This window comes from Lagopus leucura, unplaced genomic scaffold (genome assembly GCF_019238085.1).
Source record: "Lagopus leucura isolate 7727_CA_CO unplaced genomic scaffold, USGS_WTPT01 Super-Scaffold_73, whole genome shotgun sequence".
NCBI classification, from domain to species: Eukaryota; Metazoa; Chordata; class Aves; order Galliformes; family Phasianidae; genus Lagopus; species Lagopus leucura.
This window is the reverse complement of record NW_024962252.1, coordinates 85,681,040-85,701,537: the sequence shown is the minus strand read 5'-3', so window position 1 is coordinate 85,701,537 and position 20,498 is coordinate 85,681,040. Positions and strand designations below refer to the sequence as shown.

The 20,498-nt window shown below is 39.1% G+C and overlaps 1 protein-coding gene across 6 annotated transcripts in view; it reads right to left on the bottom strand.

Annotated features, from left to right (window-relative positions):
* Window positions 1–8,355: 8,355 nt before the first annotated feature.
* The window catches only part of DISP1 (dispatched RND transporter family member 1), an 84,278-nt gene continuing 72,135 nt past the window's right edge, over window positions 8,356–20,498 (bottom strand). For all 6 annotated transcript variants that reach the window (XM_042876163.1, XM_042876143.1, XM_042876146.1 and 3 more), the window contains 4 exons: window positions 19,923–20,050; window positions 19,427–19,524; window positions 16,128–16,225; window positions 8,356–12,005 (listed from right to left, as the gene is read on the bottom strand). In XM_042876163.1, the coding sequence (XP_042732097.1) occupies window positions 8,367–12,005; window positions 16,128–16,225; window positions 19,427–19,524; window positions 19,923–20,050 (3,963 nt within the window). In that variant the 3' untranslated portion in view covers window positions 8,356–8,366. The remainder of the gene's footprint in view (window positions 12,006–16,127; window positions 16,226–19,426; window positions 19,525–19,922; window positions 20,051–20,498) is intronic.

Here is a 20,498-nt window from a genome sequence, read left to right as displayed (position 1 = left end):
TAAAACCTATGCAAACAAACAAATGGGAACAATAGATTAGCCAACTGAATTAGACATTCCCAAGCCAGCACACTGCTGCAACATGTACTGAGTTTAAAGCATCAGCATAGGGAAGATGAGAGAAGAGCTGGGCTAAAGGCACAGGGAGTACTGTAAGCAGTGATAAGCTATCACAGAATTGGTGACGAGTTATCAAGAAGAGAGGGTTCTCTGTCCTTAAAAGACAATTACTGCATACTATTGTATAAAATGGCCTCAAACACAATGAAACATTGACTTTGATGTCTTGTGGTGGCAAGGAGAAACAGAGTGAGTATCACAGGATGTCAGTCCATTCCTTTGCCTGGTCAAGTAAAAACATTTATGGAAACTAAGAAGCCCATTTACCAAGCTTGCAATTTCAATGAGGGAAGAAAATATTTCTTTCTCTGCTTTTGCACTTTTTCCATGTTATTCCACACCCAGGTTCAACCCGTTGATTAACCCATCAGTTAACAAGAAAGAAAAAGACTACACTGCACCATTAGCCAGAAAGACAATGCAGTCCTTCAAAACCTTCTAAGGTAGATGTTCCACATCAGGCACAATTCACTGCTCCTAAAATAGGATCCTGGCTTCATTGGATTGTCACTGGGAAGAGACAAAAGTGCTTCCAGAAGGTTGCACCTGGATCGGGAGTTTGAAGAAGATGGTGGGAGCACACCTCAGATTGCAACTGCACAGTCACACAGTCAGTTGGCTCCTACTCCACTTTCCTTTTTCTTTTTTTTTTTAAATTTAAACAATGGCAACAGAGGGATTTGAGGCATGACCCCACAGCCCAGGATGCACACCACCTTCTCAGTGGCAGCAATGAGCTCTAGGTGCTGGCATACTTATTGTCTGCTGCACCTCTACTCAAGCAGTCAGGAGCTCTCTGATTTCACTTATACTGAACTATTTCAGTATATGGCAAAGCTTCCAAGCTGGGAGCCAAATCTCAGTTCAAATAATCAATCACAGATCAGCTGGTATCCTGTGGAGAAGGGATGTCAGAGGTTGAGAACAGTAGCCTTTTGGCATTGCTCCAGTTTGTCTTCCCCATTTCCCTTCCACTGCAGGAAAGGTTACAAATGATCTGCGTCTAGTTGGATACACTGGAGATAAGACTTCAGATCCTCTAAAGAAGAAAACAAACCAACCTGAGAGCTGTGATAGCTCTGAGGATATCCACATGAATTCAGGCACATCTAAATTAAAAATACAAAGAGGCTGTGGCTTCCTTGCTGTCTGGGCTTCCTAAGGAAGGGTGGACCCATTTCCAGATAGCATGGACTTGGGTGGAGAGAAGGAGGAAGACACTAGCAGCAACAACAACATCTGACCCAAATCTTTGCTCTCCTTATCTTAAAATACAATGCAAAACCAGAGCAAGAGTGAATGCCGAAGACTCCAGCATTCCAGGGCTGCACATCAATCAGGCTTTTCAGGCTGAAGTGTATAAAAAACCAGGAACAAGACAACAAATGTTAGATGTCAGGACAATGTCTGAGTTCTGGCACAGCCGGAAAACGAAACATATTGAAATACGTGGTCTTCACATTTACAGTCTCCTGAGAAGCTCGTGCCGCCCATTCCCAGTCCCCATGTGGCAGAGGAGGTTACAATGCAAACAATAGCTATATTGGGGCAAGGCCACTTAAATAAATGAGTCCTTCCAGCTTTACTCCGCTGACAAGGGGCTCCAACAAGGTCCTACGTGAGCAAGGGGAGCTCAACCTGCAGCAAGGCCTTTTGGTAGCAAGGATTTCAGGATACAAGCACCAGGAGGGAGCTGCTGTCTGATGCCCAGAGTGGGGGGGAATATCTTGCAGAGCAGCACAACAGACAAAAGGCAAATGCAGACCTAATATCAGAACGATAAATGGTTGAAAGTTCTCAGGACTGGGGACTAATCCTTGGGGATTGCACAGCCCAGGGCCCCCTGCTGTGAGGCCATCACACCCGCTTTGCTGGAGATCAATCACTCTCATGCTCAGAGAGCCAAGAGAGATATAATAGCTGGTCTCATTCAAGATCTGTGTCTGGGAATCCGTATTTAAAAAGCAGGCACACAACAGCATAATCACAGCCTCTCCAAACCGGTTGTCCCCTTGCAGTACAACAACCAGCTCTCATACTTTAGGACATTCAGACACTGCAAGGAACCAGAGCTGAGCCGGGAAGAAGAACTGAAAGAGAACAAGGGTGGAAGTAGCCCTGAGAGGTGGGCTGGAAAGGTGCATGCTGGACACAGGCTGTGTACAGAGACCCACTAGAAATGAAGTATATTACGCTTTTGTTTTACTGTTACAGATGAAGTTGTTATTTTTCTGTCAGTTGTTTCGAGCAGTTTTAATGCTAACTGTAGATACCTTGAATCATCTGTGTGTACAGGGCCAGCATTTACACTTTTTTTTATTTTAAAGACATCATGAAATACAATCATGAAGTACTAAAAATGGTAAATGAAAACAGAGTTTATATATCTCTGCAGTGCTGGACTATTAATAAAAATGCTGAAGTAATGACAACAACTTTAAATGTCAGTTTATAACAATAGGAGTTTAAGACTAGGGAATATTATTCTAGAGTTTATATACCTAAAATATACATGAACTTAAACATAAGAGCGTTGTATTTCTTTGACAGTGCCAGAATAGAAACAGATCAGGTCACTTTTTACACATAAACTGGGTGAAATGAAAAGCTGGACGATCAGTTTGGAAATCAGTAACAGCTATAAAAATCGAGGCATGTATTTGGCACACCAAAAATCCAAGCACCTCCACAAAGCTTCAGTTACCCCTACACAGCCTCATAAGGGCTTCATAAGATGACTTTATCTGCCCTCTGACTTTTGAAACATCTGTGCTAGTCAGCTTCTTTCTTCAGGGGAAAAACACAAGTACAGATTTCAACCTCCCTCCTCTGTTGCCCATAGGAAGTTAGCATCTGGCAGAAGACAGACAGGCAGACTCATGTTTTGTTCTTAAGGTTGGTCCCAGTTTTGAACTGATCATTCAGGAGGCGGTTCAGGCTCCATCCGAAGCCCTGACTAGTGACAGCTGAATCTGCTGCAGTAAGGTGCCTGTGGACCAGCATAATAGATGCCAAGTGGACTATATCAAAGTTATAGTGCTAGAAACTATTTGGAAGCACTGAGCTACAGGTCTTCTTGAACACGCATCAACATTTATTGCAAGTTCATGAAATTTGCTCTTTTAAACTGCTACTAATGTTAAACGCATAGAAGTTTACAGTTCCCTAATTAAACATCAACAACCTTTTACATGCTATTGTTCATCACTGAGTTTAACGCTTATGACTCTGAGATCATAAGCTTTTAGCTTCAAATACTGTGGCTTCCATGTATTTTCAAGATACTCAGTCCCTCTGTATTGTGTAGAAGACTGTTTCAATGCAAATAGACTTGAGGCATCAATCTCTCCTCACTTCGCCTTAGCTGGATTAGTTGAAGCCAATGGATATAAGTTAATTCAGTGCACCTACTGAGCTGTCTCAAATTCTTATGTATCTCTCATTTAAAATCTATTAGTTCAAGTTCCATGTTGCTTTTCAGCTGCAATTGATGACAATGCCAGATAGAGCAACATCAGAACGATTGCCTCTCCGTTAAGACATTTTCTTTTGGTACAGTATCTTTTCCCAGTACTGTTAAAATTATTACACATTGTGAAACTTCTCTGGCACGTGACACCATCAAGAGATGTCAGAGGAGAGTTTCTTGAAATCTCATTCTACAGCAGCATGCTGTTCATGTGGGACATATTAAGTGAGGTCCTTACAGAAAAGAGAAAGCAGCAGAGTTCACCTCTTGGCAAAACACTCCAATCTGAGCATTTTTCAATTTTATGATGCTTTGCCTAATACTTCCTGAATTACTTTTTTCTTTTACAGTGTTTTTTTGTTTTTTGTTTTTCTGTTTTTGTTTTTTTGTATGTGTGTGAAGATAATGTTAAACAAAGAAGATGAGAATGACCCCCTACCTGTCATTTAAGTTACAAAGTTCATGCGTTAGAACAGGGACTCAATGCTGCCTTTTTGAAGATTACACTATTTCAGTGCTATGCCAGATAAAACCCCCAAGTCATGTAGCTACAAACTGATAGAAGTATTCGAAGTAGAGGCAATATAACATTGTACTCATTATTTCTGCCCTATTTAGTGGCAAAATACTGCTGTGAACTGTTAGAAAGCTCACGCACTGTGTTCTCCAAATGGAATTATGCATTTCAAAATGAGAAAGGAACAGAGACTATGCTACACAAGTTGTATTTCAAAAAGTCTAGAAAAATGTGAGCAAGAGAAGAGGAAGACCTGCTTCTAAATGCAGTTTTATAGCTACAAGAAATACATGGAAAATTACTTGCCTTCAGTGTATTTTAATGTCAAAAAGAGCTATGTTTGACACATAACAGATTCAGTACTATGTCAGGAAAAAAATTAAGGTACAAGGGCATCCAAGAAAAGGCGATAAATAAATAAAAATTACTGTCTTAAGGATTTTGAACTCTACCTCTTCATGGTCACTGCAGCCACAGCTGTCCTTGACCTTCACACTCCCCACCAGTCTCCCCTTGTTGGTGAGACTGAGGTTCAGCACAGTACCTCTCCTCAATGGCTCCTCTGTCACCTGGATGAGAAAGTTATCATCATCAGAGGGAATTTATCATCAACTGGCATATTACTGGCAGAAGTGAAATTTAATACAGCTTGCCAGCATGTGGAAAAAATTTGAGGTCCAATTCAATGAAGTCAGTGTGAATTTGGTCTGAATCAGCCATCTGCTACCTATATTAAGCAGCATAATATTGTCATACAAAGAAATTCTATTTTGATCACGTTTGACATTTCTTACAGTGCTACAACTTTGTCATTTGTCAACCTGCATATTCAGATCTCTCTCAGGATGACTGCTAATATTCCATGTGTCAAATTAGAGGTGTTCCTAATCCAAAGCATTTTTAAAGGAATACTTCTACATCAATTAATAAAGAACAAATTGTAGATTATTGTAAAACTATGGATATTAATTTTCTTAAAGAACACAACAACATAATAACTTTAAAATTCCCTTATATTAATATAGAAGCTTCCAACCCACGTACAAACATTTTGTAGGTTTCTGCATTCACAGTGACTATATATTAAGCATGGTGTTATATTTTGAAGAGCTTACTTCAAATTATCATACCATTTTAGTTAAAAACTGAAAAAAATGATCACTCTATTACTCACATTACAAATGTGATTGCTATTTGAAATACAGAGCCTATGGGCAACACAGACAACTGAGGTGTCTAATAGGTAAAGTAGTTTTTTCTTCCTGAGGTATCAGGTTCAAGATGCAAGTCCTTCTCCCAGGAAGATTCTCATTCAAGGAATTCATTCTTAAAGAAAAGATACAACTAACTTCAGAGACACCAGCAGATTACTGTCCTCCTACATGAAGTCTTTCTTTCCTCTCTTCAAATCAAATAGATGTTACCTGGAAGACTCACTGCAGGAGCAAGTTCCAGCAAAGCCTTCCCACTGTCAGTCTTTCCTGTAGTCTTCATGTACCAAGCTATGCATCATCACCATCATAACAATTACTGAATACCCTGCCCAATTCAGTAGAGCATTTGATGTTTACCAGCTTCCCATGGGACATGGCAATCTTTGGCAACTCTTACAAAGGCATGTCTTTGTAGGATACAGTAGTCCTTGCTTAGATTTCAGAGTGGAACAGGATCCCAACCTCTGCTTGTTTGCACCTTCAAGCCTATAATAACATAATATTTATTTTTCTCTCATGGGGTTTTCTAGAGACAGAGTAATGCCTATAGCTTCATTAGCTTTCAACTGTCACTGGAACCAGCCCCTATTCTCTTTTACTCTCCAGGAGTCTTGTTTTGAATGGAATTCTGAAATCCATGCATTAATTGACAGAGACGATGCCCACACACACATTAATATTAAACTTACTCTCTTTCAATAATTGTTCCTGGTCCAGCTATGTGATTCAGAAAGAATAAAGAGGTTAGCAGGAAGGCAATGGCAAAGTCACATGCAACAGCAATAGAGTTTGCTAGCCCATTTCAATCTTTTCTAAGAGTACACTGCACTACCACTCCTCATCTGCCCATATTTTTTTTTTTACTACATCAGCCCTTAAGAACTTAAAAAATATAATGAAAATATAAAGCAAGTCTTCATCGCTTACCTCACCATTATTTAATAGCATTTATTAGTAGAAGCAGTAAGGAGTTTCCTTATGCAGTATGCAGTTATGGAATGCTGGCTCAGAATAAATCTCAATTTTGAGCAAACCAGCTCAAAACATCCTGTGTTCTGCAGATGTGTTCAGTAGGATCCCCTAAGGCCCACGTCTTAGAGGCACAGCGGTGTGTGACAGCTGATGTGACAGGCACTATGCAAGTGTTACACGCTGCTTTGGCAAAGCCTCACTGGAGGTCAACTAAACTATCAAAACATCATTTTTATTTCAGGCTTACTGTTGTCTAACAGATTTATTCCCTAGCATGTTACAGACATCCCTCACAGAAATTGTATTCAGTCAGGTGCGATGGTTAGAAAGAAAGCTGGATAATAACACATGGCAACGGTCCAATTTATTTCTTAACCCTTTTATTTTCTTTAGATTGTCTAGCACTGCATGTCTTAACTCTTTATAATTAATAGCCTTTACAGCGCACAGAAAATTCTTGAGTTGCTCTCGTTACAAATGTTTAGAAGGAATCTGGCTCTAAATTGAGTTATGGGTTTTAAAGGATCTAAGAATGAGTTTTATTTTATCCCTAGGCTGCTACTCTACTTAAAAGTAACCATGTAAAATCATATTAGCTTCTTCTGTTGAGTTCATACTCCTACTTTCTTCTTGTCTCTGGGATATACAAGCACTATCATGGTTACTCCCAGAGAAACCAAAATGGTTTAGCATACGATACTCATCTTCTGTGTTCCTTCAATATGAACCTAAGAACAGAAAATGCCAGGCTTTTTCTCCAGTGATTCATGAAACACCAAGTATATGATTTCACATCAGTCTATGAAATCGATCTCCTGTTAACTACGTCAGATAAATCAACACGATCAGCATAATAAACTACTATCTATAGAGAGATTTGGCATTATGGTACCTACCAATTATGACATACTACGCAGTTCCAGCTCTCAAATCCACTTTCTCTGATGGATGAGACCAGTAAGCGTCTCTGTGACCCAATCATATCTGTCATTTGACTAAATGCTGCAGTTACACAAATACATTATCTGAAATCCAGTTTCTCAGACACAAGTTTTAGGACAATATTTTACTTACACCTTAGAACTTTTCTGGGTAAGCAAAACACAGAGAATTGTATTTCCATTTATGCCTTCGAGCCTTCTAAATTGACTTCATCTGATCCTACAAGCAGTAAGAACACATGCATTCCCTATGTCTTTCTCTACAGTAGTGTTACTTCTCATTTCCATACTTTGTTGGGAAACTTGCAGTATTGCACAGCTCTTTAAGGCCAATTTTATAAATCAGGATTTTATATACATCATATTCACAAACTATACCTTTCTTGTCATCACTGAAAAGCAAATAATGTCTACTTACTATTGTTTCCCCTTGTATTCTCCAGTATTTAATGCTGCCTACACAGTAACTGCCAGAAAGGGCAGTTTAAAACATTTTACTACGCTATATACATAGATTCGTAACAATGACAGCACAAGTGCTACTGACCTCCACAACAGCATTTCCTTTTTGTTAGGATTTTGTTAGGATTAATAGTTGAAAATACTCCCCAAGCACACTACACTTGCTGCTCTTCCAGATAACACTTAATTAACAGTTACAGTCTTCCCACTGTTTCAAGGCACTCACCATGTTCAGAACAGAAGCCTGCTGAGTGGATAAAGGGAAGCGATGCACTCAGAAAACATGGTGGCAAACACACTTACCCCAAACACTGTCAATCCCACAAGCCCTGGCTTCAGAAAAGGGAGCGTTTCTTTGCAATGCTTTATTTCTGAAGATGATTTATACTGAAAATTCAAGTTCCAGTGCCCTAGGGCAAAAGTTAAATTAAGCATAATCCAGTTTATGAGCTACAGGAAAAAAAAAAAACCAACAAAAAAAAAACATTCTGGACAACATCTGGTTTTCCTATGTGTAATGGCTTTATGAAATGTATAAATATTACCCTTCTATAAAATACCCTTCTCATTCTAAAACGCAATTATAATTCATATTTATTCAGGACTTTCTTGTTTAGTGTCTTAAACATACTTCTGAAAAAAAGACGCAGGATGGTCAAATTAAAGATTTATTATAGCGTTTTTATTAACAAACTTTCATTGGAAAGTTCTGGGCGCATTAACATAGGAGGCACATTGGCTTCGATGTTTGGCATTTGACAGTCAACAGAATTGCACTTCACTGCGACAGCTCTGCTACAACAGTGTGAGTTTTCACGGTAACCCTCACAGTGAGCCTCTCCTGCTGACCTATTCAGCAGGTGTTTTTTAGCAGCTTGGTCACCCTTCAAAACCTGGTCATTCTGCAAAGAACACTGATCTATCTTGCTCTCAGCTTTCTTTTTCTGCTTTGATATAGAGGCTTTCTTGCTTTCAACCCCATTGGCTTCTGTGCCACCCTTTTCATCACACTTGTCTGCCGTCTGACAGAGTCCCTTTTGGTTGTTAGATATGCTGTTCTCACATTCAGAGCAATGCACGATTAGAGGCCCTACATTTCTGCACAGAAACTGTGAGGAGCTCATCACCTTTGGAACCGTTCTTACGTTTTCCTCTGGGTTTTGGTGAGCATCTGTCCTGTTTACTCTTTGATGTGCCTGAAACTGTTGCACTGACTGGAGGAAAAAATTTTTTGGCAGCGAGTTCTGTGTCATCGTTCTTTTGAGCCTTCCTTGAAGGCAGCTGCAGTGGAGGACATGCTGGACAGGATGCACATAACCTTCAGTAGTTTGCTGCAAAGTATTTATGGGAGTCACAGAGCTTTGGATCTGCACGGCCCCAGCTGAAGGAGAACACTGGTAACAGAAGGGATCGCTTAGCTGTTGACATGAGTGTGGGCTCCACTTTACTGTTACCTGCTTATACGGATCTGGGCAACTGCACTGCCTGTTCTGAGAGAAGAGTGGGCACAGAGCATGTTGGTCAATAGACGACTGTAGCACAGCTGAACTAGCAACGTTTTTAATGCTTTTGCTCACTTCACTATTATACACTGAATGCACAGGCATACATGCGTTCTGGGGCCTGCTGCTGAAGAGTTCCGAGCAGATGTGAGTTTCTTCATAAGTCACTTTCTCTGCAGGGTTACAGATACCTGCTTGTGACGCCAGTGGCTCCAGCTCATAGTGCTCGTGCTCCATTTCTGGCTTCTGACCTCTGGAGTCCAGCTGGTATTTGCTAATGGGATGTGATTTATTTTGACCTCTTCCCCCCTGGGCTCCTGAAAAGGTCTGAGAAAAGGCATTACACCGCAGTTTTTTTGGTAGCGGGATCTGGCCACAAGTGCCCTGAGGTCCAAGGCATCGGCACATGCACTGGAAGAAAAATGTTGCAAAAGCCCAACTAATGCACATTATTAGCATCATGAAAGTGCCAAGTTGCGTGTATGCCAACACTGTAGAGGGCATCATCATTGCTCCAGCTACAAACGTCGTCAATGCAGCCATCGCAATAGCAGAACCCATTCGGCTTAGAGAAAAAATCACTTTTCCCTCTCGGTCAGGATCAGGGGCTAAGCGATAAGCTACTCCATAATGAACAGCAAAGTCTACAGACAAGCCGACAGCCACAGAAATAGTGACAGATTCTAATACATTTAGCTCCCATCCAAGAAGAACCAGAGAACCTACAGTGACAAAAATAGTTCCAGCGATTGAAACTATTGCATAAAGGCTTATAATAATGTTCCAAGTTGTAAGAAGCATTACACTAAATGCAACAGCAACTGAAAGACCCATGGCAATCAGAGTACCATCAGAAAGACTGTCCTGTAGATCATAAAATTCTAAATTACTCACAAACCAACCATTGCTAAGACCTTCAGGAGCTGAACTAAGCTCACTTGAAATCCATGAGTCCACCTCTTTGTAGAACTGATGCATTTTCTCATAAGCCAGTGTGAAGAGGTAGGTGCTTTGGAACTCCAGCACCACTGCCCTGATGGTGTCATTCAGGTCAAAGCGAGGCCCTGGAGTTTTGCTATCCAAATGGTACCCTGTGCTTCTTTCTAGCTCCATTATAGCTCTCTTGATACATAACTCAAAGACTTCTTGTTTGTATGGAAAGCTCCAGTGGCTGCAGCAGGGGTAAAGAGATGGCTCATCACAGTCCTGATTTTCCATCCACTGCTTAAATGTTTCAATAAAGCAGCTTGTGAAGTCTTGTTCTTCAGTCTGATAAAAGAATGTTTGATTTCTTAGCTTCTGACAGAAGCGTAAAATCCAAACCTGTGAAGCCGGGCTAGCAATATTAAAACTGCTATCTAGTTGCAGCTTCCCTTTACTTTTAGGATTTAAAGGGTCACCATTATCCTCAGGTGTGACACCCCAGATTACCGTAATTGGCATGTGGAGCTCCTCTCCGTGGTGGACACGTTCAAACATGAAGAGCTTTTTGTATTCTGCATCGTATCGTTCGAAGGGGTGAGAAGACCTAAATACCTGAAACTCAGAGAGCTCCAACGACGGCAATTTCATCTTTGGATTTATACACACAATATATGCTCCACCAATTGTTAAGGCAAGGAACCAGAAAAGCCAAATATAACGAAATTTGATAACAATGCATGGCAAAACTTTTTCAAAAAATATCCTGGATGCTTCTGAGACTGCAAAAATAACCTTGTGGAACATTTGGCACAACACTGTCCAGCAGTTTTTGTTGTTGTATACCCTCTGCTGAGGTTTTTTAAAGCAACTGAAAATATTGAGAAGATAACGTTCATGTAACACAACTACAGCAGGTAGCCAAGTAACCATTAAAACATAATTTACCAAGATGGCAGTGCCTGCATAGACACCAAAACATCTGATTGCTGTGATATTGCTGACATAATTAGCATAGAAGGCAGCCGCGGTGGTAAAACTGGTGACAAACATGGAAAGAGCAGCATGCTGCAACGTGATGCTCACTGTCTCAGAAGTTCCAGCATGAGGTTTATCAAATTTTGTGTAGTTCCAAACATCACATAAGACAAAAGCATCATCCGCTCCGATCCCAACAAGAATAATTAATGCAGTGAGATTCATGAAAGGAAAGAACTCAAAATTAAATACTACTCGATACAGAAAATAAGAAACGATCAAGGAACTAATTATTGCAAACATAGTCATCAGCGTGATAAACATGGACTTCGTGTACACACACATAACTAACAGAACAATTACAATGGCTATGGCAGGATACACAGTATCCATCAACAGGTAATCTTGAAACAAACTGTGTTTTATTCCAAACTCAATTCCTGTGACGGTTGTCACACCATCTGAAGAGTTCCAGTTCTCAAAGTTATCAAGGTAAATACTCATCATGCTTTCCCCTTTCTCAGTTGGAGAGAAGAGCATGCTGTATTTTAAAGCTGGTAAGACATAATCAGCTGTCTTTGGGCTTAGAAAATCCTTGTCCACTAGATAGTGAAGGATCTGGTAAACAGCATTGTACTTGGTACATTTGCGAGGCACATTTGTACACTTGAGTTGGTCCTTCCTTTTGGCATTCATATCCCAGCAGTCTGGCCCCAGGGTTCCATTGTAATAGTATTTGGCACACGTGCGAAGCAGCTTTAGGGTGTGAGAGACGTCTCGTTCTACAATTTTTTGACATGATGACCTGTTGTTTAGGATGGCAATATAGTTGCCCAGTGTCCAGCTGGGACAGCAAGAAGCAGCAGTGGCTCTCTGGCAGAGATCACCAAACTGGGAATGGGATCTGATCTGTATAAAGACAGGCAGGGCAAAAATCCATTTTAAAGTAATAATGTGATTAGAAACATTCACACACAAATCCTGAAGTGATAAAAATTCAGCTTACAATTTTTTTTCTGTTATCATTTATAAATTCTTCTTTCTTTGCATGTTGTTTTTGATCAGCATCCTCTTACATGAACCAGACTAACCCAGCAGTAACTTAGCACCCTGACTTGTCAAAGGATAGAACTGGCAGAAGCATTTAGACTACTGTAGCTCTACTGTTAATGTTCTATCATTTGAAGATGCATTGAAATATATATATATTTTTTTTTACAGACTGAGGACTGTTAATTTTCTTCTATTATCTCATGCTACAGTCCTGCAAAAATCCAATCAGCTATGCATCAGTGAAGCTCCATCCTGCTTGGAATCACATACTGAAGGTCCTGAGAGAGGCAGGGACTTACCATCCAGAAAGAACCAATGTGACATTTTTTACAATGACTTCCACCATTTGACCTCTCTTCTGCAATCCTCACTTCACAAGTTATTTCTTGCTCTGCAGCTGACACATTTCCTCTCAAACAAGTCAGTCTGCTACACGTCCTGAGTGATACATGGATTTCCAAGGTACAGAATAATGTAGCTGTGGCATAAAGTCCCATACTTAGCCACGTTGCACTGAGATGGCAGTTGTGCCTCTGAATGCTGCACCCGCTGTGGGAAGAAGCCCCAAGGCTCAGCAAAGGAGTGAAGGAGCAGAGGAAGATGCAGCAGCAGTAAAGCTAGAGGAGTCACAGGGACAAACAGGCACCACATGCAGACGCAGCAGAGAGATCCTGGAGTGGAGAACCTGTGTGTCAGCTCAAGTGAATGTCCTAAGCCTAGGAACTACTATCAGAGCTTCATGAAAATTATAGCAATTTTAGTCTTTTGGTTAAGAACTCCTTTGATAAATGAGCATTACTCCCTTACGCAGACATTCTTCTTTCACTTTAAGAATATTTCAGATTTACTTGAAACCACTAAGTGTAGGACTTCACCAAATAAACACAAGGCTCTTTAAGGTGAAATGAAGACATCTTTAAAGTAGAATTGTAACTGCTAAGTAACAAGATTGTATCATGGAAATTTTCTCATCTTGGTAAAACTCCATCTTGACAAGGCACAGAGAACTTAAGTCTTAAAAATTTCATGTCTGATTCTACACTGGCTTGTATGTGATGATTGAGAATGAACTCTTCAAATATTTAGATACATGCATAATTTCAGCCTTAATCAGGTTGCATATAATGCATATTAATAAATTCACTAAATCTATGTGGTCAAGAGTTTATAGGATTGGGACCAGAAATCATTATCCATGTCTATTTCAGATCACCTAGATTTAAAACACACTACTTTGCTTTTCTAGCAAAACTGCATGGGTTTATTATTAGCAACCATTTATAATGCAGACAAAACCCTGCACTTGGGAATTCTCAGGACAGTTATAAAAACTTTAACATGGACTTAACTTTGTCAACCAGTTTCTGAACAATAACAAACTGGCATTCCAAAAAAACAGGATAATTCACATTTGATTGTTTCCAGATAGAAACACTTACACATGCAAACTCAGGAAAAACCGAACAACCTTCTAAACAAAAGGAAGCACTGGAATAGCATATCTGTATTTTTTGTGGCATGCCTCCAAGTTTATCTTATGAGGACATAATAGACAAACCCTAGGGTCAAGCAGGCAAACTAAGAGGAAAGGACTGCATTGTCTTCTCTGCATATTCACATCAAAATGGGACAACGAAGTTTATACGCTGTTCTTCAACACTTGCTGCAGGACATAAACATTTACTTGTAAAGTAACTGTTGCCAAAGATAAAGTAATATGAGCTAGCAGCTGGAAATTAGAAATTAAAATTCAAAATTTAGCTTGGGATAGCTTATTAAAATACTGTGTAAAATGTTAATATGTTGTAGCATTGGGCTTTGTTAGTGATCCAAAGGTATCACAAAGGCCATTTTGCTGTTGCTAAACTCAGTCTGCTGCTGGCAAGATTTCCATTTACTTTGGAACAGAAGAAACCGAGCAGTGCACATGCTCTATCCACAGGCAGACCTGCCTAAATGGGTATACACAGCAACAAAAATCACAACTAGAAGTTTTTTGGGAAGCAGTCTGAGGAGATTGTTTACAGACTTTGAAATCTATAAAATAAATGTTTATGGTTTACAGGAAAAACATCCTGCAAGGTGAAAGAAAGGGCTTGTCTCATCCAAGTAGTTAAAAATCAGAACACCTCCTACAGCTATTTTGTATATAATACTTCCATGAAGATTGTAGGACTAGCACACATGCAGAACAGCTGCAAGATGGAGCCCATGAGTGTCAGAAAAATATACAGTTAAAGTAGTTACATGCAGATGGGAACATGATTAACACAGGGGATATACTGTTAGCTCATATTTAATGAAATAACAGGCGTGCTGAAATCCTGCTTATCATTAGAAAATTGCATAAACTATAAGCCTTATATTTCCAGGAAATAGCATCCAATCAATGACAGACAGAGAAGAGTCTGTGAGACTGGGAGGTCACACAAGTCGTCAGTTTCTTCTGACAGCTACAGTGCAAGTTTGTATTCTCTCTAGAGTCTGGTAATTAGCAGAAATTAGCATTCAAAACTGGGGCTGATCTCAGCACTTCACGAGCTCTAAAAGGCGTTGTTACAAATGCTCTGAAATTGTTAGAATTGTTTTTAAAAAAAGTTACTTTAAGTATGAAACATTTAAAAAAAAAAAAAAAAAAAAAAAAGCTTAACATCTTCCCTAATTTTCACTGTTGCAAAAGTTTATTCTTAACCACATTTCCTGACTCAACCAGTCACTGGATGACTCCCTGCCTCAAATAATTTGAAATGGAGCTGAACTAGTTTACATACTGGACTTTTTTCTCCTGGCTCATTCTGACTGAAAGAGATAAAGGTAAATAACATGAGCCATCATGTCAGTGCAATAATCTCTGATGAGGACATAAGGAATATTTCATGAGCATGTGAGGACAAAACCCACTTACACCAACAGAGGCCAATCAGAATAAAATGCATGCCAGTGAGCTTCTAGAGAGATTCATTACAGTGTTTCACTACAGCTCAACACTCTAAGCAAGAAAATGCCAACTGTTAGTGAAAGTACTTTGGGAATCCGGCAAAATAAAGAGAGTTGTCTGAGAGGCAGTGATAAACAAATTAAGAATTAAAGTATTCCTCGTGAAAGAAATGTGGTATATTAAATGGTTGTTGTTGTTCTGGACAAGAAAGAAATCAGTATCTCATCAGAAAATCAGTTAATCACTATTAATAGAAGAAAAACTTACTGCTTAATTTCCATACAAAGTTAACAGTACATGTAAGTTTCACAGTTATGAGATAAAAAGGTATTCACTTTCAGACACTGACAAGCTTATAGTTTAGAGGTGTGCCATCTGAACACTCACTTCATTTCAGCCAGTGTCAGTTAACTTCCTATCAGCTGAAACTGGACATAGTTTTCAATCAGTGTGCTAGATTATCTTCTAATACATATAACAGAAGCCATAGTAGCCAAAATATCTGCTTTCACTTTCTCAAATTTACAGAGAATTTAATGTTACTCTTACAATATCATTATCCAGATGTAATTAATTGGGCTGTTTATCTAGCTACTATATCTGCGTTCCTTCATGTTCAGCAGCCAACATGTTCTCTTTTGACCCCATAAATCTGACAGAGAAAACTGCTTATACTATGAGGATACCTGAGTGAGGAAAAGCAAGGAAATACACTATGGAAAACAAGAACAAAACACAGGGAATAATATTCAGAGAAGAAACAGCAATTGTTAAGATAGCCCTTTCTGCACAGAAATTTCTAAAAGCAACCCTCCTCCACCTCATTCTGGATGGCATTAGTAGCAAAAACAAATTTCCCTGTACAATTTTGCAGTACAGACAGTTGCTCTTCAGTTTCCATAAGCAGACTGACCACTCTACAAGGGTGCAAAGAACGTGGAGTGTTTGTACATACTGTTGGACAATGGGCAGTAAAATAAACTCTCAAATAAATGCTCCTTATCTGCATGTAAGACAAATTAAACAGCACCTTGACTTACCCTTAGGTTATCTACATTGCACATTGACTTAATTGCATTCAGATTCCACAAATTCTCTCCTTCTGTTGATGTAAACACCACTCGCGAATAGCGATCACCTGAAATTACACGAGAAGGGTTTATGGACTATTTGTGTGTGTCTGATATCAAAAACTGAGACAGAATCCCAGCACTCAAACAATGCCAGTGAGATCCTTTTCGGTCCATGGGAATCCACCTCATTTTCAAAATCATCTATTTATCTGTAACACTCAGTGCACATGAAAGCTTTGTTTTACTTAAAGTGCTTATAGTAAATACAGCTTCTTAAATATTACACGCCACCTAGAAGCTCTACAGACTTCTATTCAAGTAGTCTATCTTCTGAGCTATGACAAACAGAAAAAAAATCAGAAGATCTAATCAGCAAACTATCAAATTTTTGGCACTGCAAAATGGTAGTGCATAGATAATAGTAATCAAAGGCTAATTTAGTAAGGCATTTTGGAATATAAATATTAATTATAAAGATGTTTCTACAAGACTGTTTTTGCTTTAGAAGCAAATGACTGCAGTAGAAGTTTTTGTGATACCCTTAAGGCCATTTAAAATAATTCTACTATTTAGACACATACAGCTTAAATTACAATTAAATTACACTTATTAGAAGACAGCATTTAGGAAGGAAAAGGTTTACTTAGTGGCAGCAAAATCTTTATGCATAGCTAACAAAAGAACCATACATACGTGCACAAATATATGGCATTATGACATGTAGTAACACAATATGGTACCCTGGGTTAAGAAACTTTATCACATTAAAAATTACAATACCCTAAACCCAAAAGGCTGACTTTTTTCCCTAGTGGCGTGAAAATGCAGAGTTGTTGCCTTTCACAGAAATGCAATTAAAAAGACTTGGGGATAGATACTGCTTTATGATCTCTGACTTTCAGGATCAAGGAAATGGAAAGCTACTGATCCTGGAGAAGACTAAGAAAGATATAAATGATCAGTATGGGCCAAGAGGAAATCAATTGTTTTGTTTACATAGCTAACTGGCAAACTCCCACAGAAGCACAATTCCTTCACAACGGCCATAACTGAGATGATGCAGAAACAGTAATGGAAAGAATGAGACTACACAGGAACAGCAGGCAGGGTCAAAGTAGTTAATTCTGCTTCAAGTTACAGCTATTGCTTGGTAGTGCTTCTAACAAATTTCCACTTCCTTATCTAATAACTGCTCAATTTAATTTGTTTCTGCTCATAGGAGCAGAAATGACAACACTCTTCACAGCCCCTCATTTAGATGCAAAACTTCAATGTAACTGAAAAAAATCATAAATCTGTTATTCACCTGTTTTTACTGATCAGTGTTCTCTAAGATCAATAAAATAAATAACTTCACAATTATGCTTCACAATTATTCATGTTCTGTTATCATCTTCAAATATAAAAACAGCCACAAAAGAGACCACGTCCCAAGGCACTCTCTGAATAAAGACAAGTTCTACATCCATCTGTTAATGCATGCTTTCTACCAGAATAGGACTTACCAAAGTGTTGTAGTATGACTTACAAACAGTTTAATAAAGATTTCTTTTGCCCAATAGTTTAACTTAGATACCTTCATAAGCCTCCATTACTTCTGGGGGACTTCTTTGGTTGACTTGGTTTTGGTTTCTGTTTTGTTCTATTTTAAAAAACACTCTAAATTCTGGGCAGGATATGACCTGTAGTCTTGTAGAAAAGAGCCTCATATAAACATACAGAGGAAAACTATTCTTAGTTTTCTTTTAGAATTGATGGCACAGACAAAAAGTATCTTCACTAGTGTGATTTAAGTACTGTGTTTTCCAACCGGACTTCTGCAAGGTCTTTGATGTGGTCCCCCACCTCATCCTTATCTCTAAATTAGAGAGAGATGAATTTGAAGGGTGGACTATTTGGTGGATAAAGAATTGGTTGGAAGGTCTCTGCTAGAGGGCTGTAGTCAATGGCTTTATGTCTAAGTGGAGGTTGGTAACAAGCAGTGCCCCCCAGAGGTTTGTCTTGTGACCAGTGCTCTTCAACATCGTTATCAAGAACATAGATGAGGAGATCGAGTGCACTCTCAGCAAGTTTGCTATGACACCAAACTAAGTGGTACAGCTGATGCAGCAGAAAGAAGGGATGTCATGCAGAGGGACCTTGGTGAAGTGGTCCTTCACCAAGGAAATGTGGGTCCTTGTGAACATAATGAGGCTCAACAAAACAAAGTGCAAGGTTTTGCATTTGGGTCAAGCTAATATACAGCTACATATACAGACTGAGAGAATAACTCCTTGAGAGTAGCCCTGCTGAGAAGGACTTAGGGGTCCCGGTTGATGAAAACGTAACATGAGCCAGCAGTGTGCACTTGCAGCTTAGAAGACCAATGGTATCCTGGGCTCCCTCAGAAGAGGGGTGGCGAACAGGATGGGGACTGCTCCCCTCTACTCTGCTCTCAGGAGGCCCAAGCTGGAGTACTGCATCCAGTCTGGGGCCCCCAACACAGGAACGATGTGGAGCTTTAGGAGAGGGTCCAGAGGAGGGCCACAGATACGATCAAAGGGCTGGAACACCTCTGCTATGAAGACAGGCTGAAGGAACTGGGCTTGTTCAGCCTGGAAAAAAAAGGCTGCAGGAGGACTTCATTTCGGCCTTTCAATTTTAAAGGGAGTTAATAAGCATGAGAGAAATCAACTTTTTTCAAGGGTAGATAGTAATAGGACAAGGGGGAATGATTTTAAACTTAAGGAAGGGAGATTTAGATTAGATGCCAGAGGGAAGTTTTTTACTGAGAGAGTGGTGAGGTGCTGAAACAGGCTGCCCAGAGAGGTTGTGGATGTTCCATCCCTGGAGGTCTTTAAGGCTGAGTTGGAAGGGGTTGTGAGTAATGTGATCTAGTACTTGATCTAATGGTTGGCAACTCTGTCTGTAGCAGATGGGTTGGAACTTGATCATCCTTGAGGTGCCTTCCAACCCAAGCTGTTCTATGATATGGTTCTATGATATGATATCTATAGGCATATATAAAACATTGCTCTTACAATGGTCAGCATTATCAACAGGATACCTTTATGGGAAGTGGAACCACTTTAAGAAACTAACTGCTTCCTAGGAAGAACCAACAGAATATAGCAGTTTAGAACAATTTCAAAGGTTTCTGTGCACATAACGAAGTGTTTGTAAGCAAGTAAAAAATATTTTCCTGATTGGGTATAAAAGAGACAGAAGAGCTCAAAAATCATTCAACTGGGAGAAGCTTATTTGCCTTAAACAATTTCTCCACTTACTTGGAATATCACAAAAAAACGTATCCTTGTGAAAGTTCCATTCTGCTTGTCTCTTCTCTCTTTCATAGTGATCATCTGACCATCTGTCATCTTGATGACTAGAACAGAATAAATGGCTTTAACTCACCTTAGAAATTGTTAAAAAGTAGTATCTAAATAAGTAACACATCTTAATAACTCTTATGTTACAATGTGACTTTTGTATTCAAGAACAGAAACATTCACTGTATGTTTTGCTATTAGACACTTCAGAGGATAATATTTCATTGAATCCAGTACTAAAAATACCTGTGTTTCAGAGAGGAACTAAAATTGACAAAATGTTTTAAAGAGTTTATGATGTGAAGTGTCTAAACCCTTGAGAAACGTAGGTGTTCAGATCTAATACTTACTGATACATTGGCATTATATATAGTAACTTCCAAGAGCACTATAGCAAGAATTACATATACACAAAAACAAAACAAAACAATAGATCTTTAATACAGATTCTTACCTTTTAGCTTGCTCATCTGCATATTTAAAAGGATAATTCGCTAGTGTTGCTTTGTACCCTGTGTTTTTCACCATATTGTTCCATGTAACCAGTCTCTGTCCTATTGCCGTCCCTCTTGGTTCAAAACCCTAAGAATTATAAAATCCCATTAATACTTTTCATTTTTTAGCTCAAATAAGGAAGTGTAAACACAATCAAAATGATGGAAAGTTTCTGTTATGAATCATCATTACTGCAGGCATCTGCTCTGAAAGGAAAAGGCTTTATAATGGGCCAGTCTGACAAAACAGTGACCCATTACATAAACTGAGAGGGAATTATGAATTCTTGCACATATTACTTATCTCCCTGAGAAATGGTGATAATTCAGCCTACCCAAATGTTCAGTTTACTTTTCAGAGCAAGGGTGCTCATAAAGTCCTCTTCTGTATCTTAATTATTAGTGTTTACTGATTAAATATGATTTGAAAACATTCAAATCCATCTTCTCTATTTCTCCAAGAATAAGGCAAGTCTTTAATTTCAAAAGTGATGCTGAAATATGAATTGAATAACTCAATTGTTTTCAATAAAGAG